The 10120-nt window shown below is 38.2% G+C and overlaps 1 protein-coding gene across 1 annotated transcript; it reads right to left on the reverse strand.

Annotated features, from left to right (window-relative positions):
• Positions 1–5306: 5306 nt before the first annotated feature.
• On the reverse strand, positions 5307–7810 carry LOC135231710 (olfactory receptor 52L1-like). Its single transcript, XM_064288543.1, has one exon. It carries the CDS (start codon positions 6351–6353, stop codon positions 5364–5366), a length of 990 nt encoding a protein of 329 aa, XP_064144613.1. The 5' UTR covers positions 6354–7810; the 3' UTR covers positions 5307–5363.
• Positions 7811–10120: the final 2310 nt, after the last annotated feature.

A 10120-nucleotide genomic window follows, 5' to 3' on the forward strand; every position in this document is an offset into this window, starting at 1 on the left:
GAATAAGTAAAGAAACTTCAAATGATACTAAAATAGAGAAACTATTGGCTTTAATAGTCCAGATGAGAAGTTGACGGTGTGTGAATAGATGCGGCTCCAATAATGGAGTGAAAGGGACTATTTTAGAGGTAGAAATATACGGCATAGACTGAATTTAGACAGAGTAATTGTAAGGAAGAGGGTAAACAATTATAAAATCACATTGTCTCTTCTGGCTTAAGTCTCTGAGTAAATCCTACAAAACAGACCATAGACTGTGAAAAGGTTTGGGGCATGTTGTGGAGGCAGAGATGATGGATCGAGTTTGGTATGTTGATTTTATGGACTTTGAAAGTTATCAAAATATACACGACTAAAGGGTTGAAAAGTAAAGATGTCACCTTGAAGACTAAGGTGCGCTCGACCCAACCATGGGATTTTCAATTGCATCATATGCATGTGAAAGCTGGACAATGAATAAGAAAGACCGAAGAATTGATGCCTTTGAATTGTGGTGTTGGTGAAGAATATTGAATATACCATGGACTGCCAAAAGAACGAAAAAATCTGTCTTGGAAGAAGTACAATCAGAATGCTGCTTAGTAGCACAATGGCAAGACTGCATCTTACATACTTTGGACATGTTGTCAGGAGGGATCAGTCCCTGGAGAAGGACATCATGCTTGGCAAAGTACAGGGTCAGCAGAAAAGAGGAAGACCCTCAATGAGATGGATTGACACAGTGGCTGCAACATTGGGCTGAGGCATAACAACAATTGTAAGGATGGCTCAGGACTGAGCAGTGTTTCGTTCTGTTATGCACAGGGTCGCTATGAGTTGGAACCAACTCAACAGCACCTAACAACAACAACAACAAACTGTTGATTGAAGGAGTTTGAATTCACTAGAAAGCTCAGAGCTAAGTATACAGAATTAGAAATTACCATCACATAGTGTATAGTTCAAACAAAACATATGATTGACTGCAAGGGAAAGAGATAAAACTAGGACAAGTAGGAGAAAATCTGTTTTTGTTAGATATGAATCCTGTCTAATAGTCAGAGGATACTTTCTGTCTTAAGACTGCTCTGCTGGAACATGTTGGGAACTTGTTGAAATTTTCCTCACCAACTGAGACTTATGGACCTGGTACCCAGTGTCATATTAAACTTAAAAATCCATCCCTGTCCCAGAACTACACTCTGTCTCTCTGGGGTCCCTAAATGGCTTTTCTGGGTAGAGCAGACGATTTCAATCACATGCTTTCATCATATCTCAGTCCCAGACCAGCTGATAGTCTGGAATGCTAGGCCCTGGAGACTGATGAAATGAATCTCATGGGGAACCAAGTCTTACTTCATTATATGGTGTTACTGGGTGCCAGTAGTTGAGATGCAGGGAACAGGACTTGAAACTAAGTGGAAATTCAAAAATTCAAATCTGGATGTATCTGCCTGACTATACATTATACTACTTCCATTCCCCTGAAAGGATGTTATATTGATAGATTTCCTTACACTGACCCTTTCTAGAATGTCTTACGAAAACCAACACTTTAAAAAGAAAAAAAAAGACTATACTATATCCTTTTTTCTGTGTTCTTCTTAATTCAACACTCCTAGCTGATATCTGTGTAAATTTGTGCAGCTGATTTACCCTATCTCAACTATTCAGTAAATATTAATTTATTATTATCAACTACATATAGGTCTAACACTGGATTAATCACCAGAGGATAAAAGATGAGTAAGTTAATCGGGGTTTCTCCCCTCAACAAAATTGTATTACAACAATAACATTACATTAGCCTATCACTGGCTTTCCATTGTTCATAAAATAAAACCAAATTTCTTAATACTAAAGATGTCACATGAACTAGACTATAAGCTTCCTGAGGATTAGACTCAAATCAATTAATAAAAAATCATACATAATCTGGCTCCTTGCTACCTCTCCAGTTTAATTTGAACTTTTTTTTTTTTTTTTGAGTAGGTGATTGTTTCAGCTACAGTAATTATTGAATGTCCCTGTGAGGTTTGTGATTATGAAGCTAAAGCAAAACCAGTTGGTTTTATTGTGTGATTCCCCCCCCGCCCCACACACACACTTTATTTCTTAGATACAACTATAGACAAGTAATTGGGTTCAACCCAATGTGCTGTGTATTCCCTATTTGACTCCAGATTCATTCCCTCCCTCTTTGTCCTACTTCATGCTGGGCAGCTGATTTCTATGGCTACTTACAGCTGGATGCTCTGACCAGACTCTCTTGGCTTCCAGTTCAGATAATAAACAGATCAAAATATGGACAGAGGGGCTAGGATATTTATTCCTACTCCTACCCGTTGCCTTGAAGTAGTTCTGGCAGTGGCTGTATTTCTCTATCACCAGAGATCCTATTGGAAAGCCCCTTTTCCACAGCTCCAGTACTCACCAGACTCACCAGATTCAAGTAATATTTCTGCCGCAACGTGCCCTTTCAGGCATAGGGGTTGTAGCACCTTCCTAATGCTGCTATAACCTCTGAGCGCTTCCCCATCTCTTTTTGCTTCCCTTGACCTGCAAACACCTCTATGAATTATCCCTTTGTTAACTTATTTTCAGCTAAACCCTTTTATTGTGCTGTTTCTTCCTTAGGCCCTGTCATACATTAACTGTCACCAGATATGGACCCAGAAACAGGCCTTAAATGAGATTCTAGGATTGGATTATTCACATATTTGATGATCAGGTAGAAAACCTACTTGCCAGGACAAAATGGAAGATTAGTAAAATGTAGTATGGGGCGGCATCTCAACAAATGCACATTACCACAAATGTGGCATGGGATGGAGTGCAGGTGAAGGAACTCTCTGAGTGGTTTAGGTGCTATGGTGAGAAAGTCTGTAGGACAGGCTATCTGAGTTAAATTCCCAGCTACATCACTTACTGGCTTTGTTACTTGGGCAAACTACTAACCACTCTGGGTCTCAGTATCCTTATTATACACATAGGTAATAATAGTGCACCTATCCCGTGGGATTATTTTGAGAATTAAAACAGTCAGTATTGAAATAGCACTTACAACATTGCTGGGCTGATAGCACTACGAAAGTATGATCTATATTGCATGTTTTATGCATAACTTGAATTAACTCCTTCATATTCCCATGGTTGCCCATAGTAGAAATTCCTCTGACACACTCCTCAGGCTTTCCTCCCATTTGGAATCATCTAGAAAATGTGAAATTCTGCCTCTAATGCCTATTTATTCCATGTATATATTTTTTCTTACTGTATTGTCATTAGCATGAAGAGGTAAAGATTATTAGCTAGAGAAAAAGGAATTGGTGAAGCTGAAGGATGATGAAGAAATAAGAAATGTTCCTATGAAGATATTCAAGGCACACTCCAAATGAACTCAGAAGAAACAATGGAAAGTTTATTAAAATTGACTGCATACTAGGTTATAAACCAAGTTTCATCAAAACACTTATCATGCAGTGTTCTTCAACCATAAGGCTATTAAATTAAAAATCAGTAATGAAACTATACCTAGAAAAATGCCACGTTTTCTAAATAACTCCTGAGTTAAAGAAGAATCTTAATAAAATTATAAAATAGAATTAAGTAATAATAAAATGCTAAATAACACCTATTTTATGTGTTAGCATTATTTGTATTTATAATGAATCATACACTTGAAAGCTTATATTAAAGTATAAGAAGCATCCAACTTTAAAGTTTGAAAAAGAGAAATATAAAGGTAGAAAGAATGAAATAATAAAGACTAGAAAGTAATGCATTAGAAACAGAAGCATATTAGAGATCAATAAAGCCACAATATACTTCTTTATAAAAAAAATAAACTAATACAGTGACAAAGTCTGGCAAGATTTAGAAGAGAGAAAGACAGAAGAGAGAACAAATAAAAATTTTAGAAATGATAAAGAAGAGATAATGAAAAAATGCTATAGACACTAAAATGTGGTAAGAGTATTAAAAACATCTTTATAACAATAAATTTAAAATGGAACAATTCCTAAGAATAAGAACATATAACCTACCAAAACTGAGTACCTCTGAGTGTAAGTAAGTTGTTCTCAAGTATCTCCCAGGAAAACTTACAAACAGTGTAATGTCATGGTAATTTGTAATCCTGCTGCAATAAAAACAGCTTATATCCATCCTCCCTAACCCACCCAATGTACCAGGCAAATTAAAGACATAACAATCAATTTCTGCAACAGAGAATTATTTGTTATGGTCAAAATTTACAAAAAAAGGAAAAAGTAGAAACACTCGTTAGTCACTCAAACCTTCTATCAGTAAGAAATCCAAGATAGGATACTGTCATCACCCGGGCAACCTACCTCAAGGCGGCAAAGACCTGACTTCTGAGACTGTAAAAAAGTGTTACTTTTTAAGTCAGGTCTTAATGCAACACTCAAAAAGCAGTATGTAATCCGTCGATAGTGAACCCAGTTCCTAAGGGCACAAATGGGGATCTGACTGACACATCTCCATATCCAACACTTCAGAGACAGAAACTAATTTTCCAATCAGCATAACTCGAGTACTTTTTTTAATAAAGCAATATTTAGCAGTAGTAGAATCTAGCACATTTTGAAGTTATTATATGCTGATAATTGTATGATTAATTTGTTTTGTTAAATTAAAACTCATAAAACATACATAGATTCAATAATTGGTCTTATTCTTTCTTTACAACAAGCTAATATATAATTTTTTTTAATCCAAATACACATTCTTTTAAAGAAATCCACTGCACATATATATTTTTCCCTTGAAAGTAGGGATCATATCTTATTATTCCTAGAGCCTGTTAAAGATTATACAAAACTTGATTTAAAAAAAAAGAGAGGTTTCATGTTGCAGTTCTCTCACCTTATGATGCACTCAGGTGCTTTCAGAGAGACCCAACTTCTACCAAGGAGCCTAGTGATCTGGAGTTCACAGCAAGAGAGAGTTTAAAGATACTCTAAGACAGAAAAAAAAAAGCAAGGCAAAATTTGCAGTTCCCATTTCCATTCCAGATGCTTCTTCATGCTCAGTTCTGGGTGAGGGCAGGAAAGACGATACATCCAGAGCTGTCATCTATTTTTCCCATATCTAAGTCCATCTGACACCGTGAGTGGGGAAATGTTGGAGTCCGAAGTGAAAAAAAAGCATGTGGAAAATATTAACAAATCCAGCCAGCCAGGTACATCCCAAAAGGCTACGGAGCCAAGGGCCCATAGGTGTTCTTCACCATGAGACTACTAGGACTGCAAGGACTACTCACTGTGAAATGGCCTCTATCTACATCACCTAGATCAGCCATGGGCTCCTAGTAGTGTACTTGGAAGAAGCCTCAGAAGAAGATAACCAGGGTGTGTTTAGATCTATGGTTTTATGTAGAATATCCTTAGTACCCGCTGACGGATCTGTTGAGTCTTCACCCCATAGACAAGAGGATTGAGGGCAGGTGGCACAAGGAGGTAAAGTGTGGCCAAAAGAACATGGATGTGATGAGGTACATGGTGGCCAAAGCGGTGAGTGAGGAAGGAGAACATTCCAGGGACATAGAAGATCAGAATGACAAAAACATGGGACCCACATGTGCTAAAGGCCTTAAGTCGAGCCTTGTTCCCTGGTACCTTTAGAACTGCCTGGAAGATGAGAACATAGGAAACAGCAATAGCCAGAACATCTAGTCCAACCACAAGCAGTGCCACTGCCAGCCCATAGGCTCGGTTCACTGTAGTGTCTGAGCAGGCAAGCTTTACCACAGCCATATGTTCACAATAGGCATGGCCTATGATGGTGGCCTCACAGAAGATGAGGCGCCGCAGCAAGATGGGGAAAGGGGTGAGAAGGAGTAATCCCCGCACCAGCACTGCCACTCCAATGCACCCTATGACCTCTGGATGTAGGATGGTGGAATGGTGCAGAGGGTGACAGATGGCTACATAGCGATCTAGAGCCATGGCCACAAGCACGCCTGACTCCATGGAGGAGAACGCATGGATGAAGAACATCTGGATCAAGCATATGGTATACCCAATATCGTGGCCATGAACCAGGAGTACTGCAAGGGTTTTGGGTGTAGTGGAAGAGGCCAGGACCAGGTCAATGGTAGCAAGCATGGCCAAGAAGAGGTACATGGGCTGGTGCAGGGATGGCTCAGTCCAGATGATGAAGAGAACAGTGACATTTCCCACCAGAGCAAGGACGTAAAGGACACTTAGGGGCAATGCTATCCAGTGCTGGCTTTCCTCCAAACCAGGTATACCTACCAGGAAAAAAGAAGGATGAGGTAGCCTCCAGCTGGAATTGCTAAGGACCATCATCAATGACTTAGAGAGAGAAGAGGAAAAAAAAACAAAAGTCATGATTTCTCCATTCCTGATGAGTTCTCACATTGTCCGGAGCCAGGTACCATCTTCTTAGGAAGAATAAAGGGGCTTAACTGCAACACAGAAATAAAGTTAGAAACAAGAAAGAGAATCTCCTTTTACCGAGATAATATTTTTAATGGTGAGACATCATATTTCTGAATTAGGATAGTTCTAACTTTATCTAGAGTTAAGCATAAAGATGTGTTCCTTTGGGATAGATATTTAACTCTACCATTCAATTACTTATATCTTGAAACTATCAACACTACAGGATTCTCTTTATTGACCTCTTGGCATTGCTGAATACTGTAAATAAATGTGCAATTTTTTAATCTCTCCAGTTTCCATCATATAGGACTCTACAGTTGTTCCTTCTACATTCCCAACCCAAAATTTCAGCCCCTTTGAGTTCTTCTCCATCTGCTTATCCATTACACATTTCTATTCCAGAATTCCATCCTCTCCTATCTTCTCTATTCTGTAAATTATTCCTGATTGAGATCGTTCTTTCCCATAGTTTTAATTATTTTTATAATTGTTTCCCATAGTTTTAACTATTTTTATAATTGTTTCAAAATTGAAGCTCTTGCTGAAACACAAGTCTATCTTTTCATTTACCTTCTAAACTATATCAATACTACATGTTCAAAATATTCAAAACCAGATTAACTCACCTATTATGATGACGTAAAAGAGGTGAACAGAAGATTTCAAAAGGTGGCTTGAGAAGACAAAGTATTATAAGGAAATGTGCAAAGACCAAGCAATGGAAAATCCAAAGGGAAGAACATGCTCGGAATTTCTCAAACTGAAAGAACTGAAGAAAAATTCAAGCCTCCAGATGCAATATTGAAGGATGTGGAATAAGGGGTATCATTGTTGATGTCAGCGAATGCCAGAAAGATGTTTACTTGTGTTTTATTGACTATGCAAATGCATTTGACTGTGTGGATAATAAATTATGGATAATATTGCAAAGAATGGGAATTCCAGAACACTTAATTGTGCTCATGAGGAACCAGTACATAGACCAAAAGCAGTTGTATGAAGAGAACAAGGAGATACTGCATGGTTTAAAATCAGTAAAGGTTTAAATCAGGGTTGTGTCTTTTCACCATAGTTATTCAGTGTGTATGCTAAGCAAATAATCTGAAAAGCTGTACTGTATGAAGAAGAACATGGCATCAGGATTGGAGGAAGATTCATTAACAACCTGCGATATGAAGATAACACAACATTGCTTGCTTTAAGCAAAGAGGACTTGAAGCACTTACTGATGAGACCAAAGACTACAGCCTTCAATATGGATCATACATCAACATCAAGAAAACAGAGTCCTCACAACTGGACCAATAAGCAACATCATGATAAACAGAGAAAAGATCGAAGTTGTCAAGGACTTCATATTACTTGGACGCACAATCAACATCCATGGAAGCACAGTCAAGAAACCAAACAACCTATTGCATTGGGAAAATCTGCTGCAAAGGCCTTTTTAAAGGGTTAAAAAGCGAAAAAGTCATCCTGAGGACTAAGGTAAGCCTGACCCAGGCCATGGTATTTTCAATCGTAAAAAAAAAAAACTTTTTTTTTTTCACCACATGCATGCAAAAGCTGGGTGATGAATAAGGAAGACCAAAGAAGAATTAATGCATTTGAATTATGGTTTTGGCCAAGAATATTGAATATACCATGGACTGCCAGAGGAGTGAACAAATCAGACTTGGAAGAAGTACAGCCAGAATGCTCCTTAGAAGTAACAATGGCAGGAAAGACTTTGTCTCACATCCTTTGCATATGTTATCCAGAGGGAAAAGTCCCTGGAGAAGGAAACGATGCTTGGTAAAATAGCGGGTCATCGAAGAGAAGATCCTCAGAGAGATGGCTGCAGAGAGGTATAGCAAAGGGGGAGGAGGACACTTGCCCCAGGGTGCAAGTCCAAGGGGGTGCCAGACAAGGCACAGAGTGACATTCTAAGGGGCCACAAATATGAAAGGCTCTTAACTGAGGGAGCCAGACAAGAGGGGGGGGAGGCATTACAGCTGAGGTGTTGCCGCTATCAACATCTTTTCATCTTGAAACTGGGGGTGGGAGAAAACTTAGAGATTACCCCTGGGACTCAAGTTTTTGAGAGGGGTGCTCAACAGAGATTGTCCCTGGGCACTGGTTACCCTCACTATAGCCCTTCTGCAGCAATGGGCTCAAACATAGCAATTTTGTAAGGATGGTTCAGGACTGGGAAATTTTTCTTTTGTACATGGGGTCACTAGGAGTTGGAACCAATTCGTTCCTACCTCACAACAACAACAATTTTCCACCAAATCTTTTCTACTTCCTCTTTCCATATTTCTGTGAATTACATCACTATCTGCCTACCCACCATAATCAGAACCATAGAAACTATGCTTACTTATCATTATCTCTCATTCCTCTTAAGCATTCACAATTCCTGTTGACTTTACGTTTTTTAATATGACATCAATGAGTTATATCCATTCCTTTCCCTTAACGCCAATGACATTGCCTTAGTTCACATCCCCAGCTTGTCGCATCTGGATGGCTTCTTTGTATATCTCCACTTTGGTATCACCTCTTTCCAATCCACCTCTCCACCCTAAAGCCAGAGGGGTTTTCCTAAGATACAGATGTTATCTTGTCACTCATATGGTTAAAACCCTCCAGTAAATTTAATTGGTAGAATAAAGTCATACTTTTAAGACTAGCATAAAAGTATGTTTTCAAAGTCTATTTTTTGTCTGCTCCTCCTGTTTTATGCTTAATATACTCCCATGTGTATATTTTGCTTTAGTCACTCTAACATTCTTGAAGTTACGTAAGTACACCATCTCATTTTGCATATTACTTTTAGATATTCTTTCTTCCTCCTCTTTTACCTGAGTTTGTTCCTCACATCCTTCAAAACTCAGAGTTCACTGTCTCCTGCCTCTCCAAAGGACACACTGACAGAGTTAGAACCACACTGATTGCATAAGCAGTCCTTTGTTCATTCACAACTTTACACTTTATGTAAATTGTAGAAATCCTATCAGTGTCTTAATGGTTTGCTTCAAAAGAAAGGACCATATCTCATTAAACTTCATAGTTAAAAGTTATTATGGTGAAGTCTGTACAATGTATTGGGAAAAAAATATTATAGCGTCAGACAGATGTGGGTTTAAATTCTGATCCTTTCATATTCTTGGAATGAAACTTGTGAGGCTACATAAACTCTCTGAGTCCTGATTTCCACATCTGGTGGAAGAATAAATAGTATTAACATTATTGGCTTATTCTAAAGATTAATTAGGGTGATACATGTAAAGTGCTGGTACGTAGATTAATCCATAAATTATAGTTATCATTATTATTCCTGTTAATAATAGAAGATGTCTGAATATGAGATCATAAGACTCATTTTTTTCTTTGTCTCCATGACTGTTCCTCTGTTGCAAACTTTGGATAAGTCTACATCTCATCATGATATTAGGAAAATTCACTGTCCTTAACACCCTCACATCAACACAAAATGGCAATAAATAGGTGCTCTGTTTCACTTGCTTCCCACGATTAAAGCATTAAAATGAAAGACTTGAAATTACGTATGTGTCTCTACATTTGTTTTAGGACACAAATATAGCCTAAAATAATTGCATTTCTCTGTATAAGTGTGGAGGGGAGGCACATTTACATATAAAGATAAAAAAGAATCAGAAATGCCTCAGTTCTTGTGGATTATACATCTATTTATCAGTCAAAGTGTC

This window comes from Loxodonta africana, chromosome 7 (assembly GCF_030014295.1).
Source record: "Loxodonta africana isolate mLoxAfr1 chromosome 7, mLoxAfr1.hap2, whole genome shotgun sequence".
In the NCBI taxonomy this organism is placed as follows: Eukaryota; Metazoa; Chordata; class Mammalia; order Proboscidea; family Elephantidae; genus Loxodonta; species Loxodonta africana.

Coding starts and splice junctions, on each gene's coding strand:
- LOC135231710 (XM_064288543.1), bottom strand. CDS start 6,353: ATGACTTTTGTTTTTTTTTCCTCTTCTCTCTCTAAGTCATTGATGATG.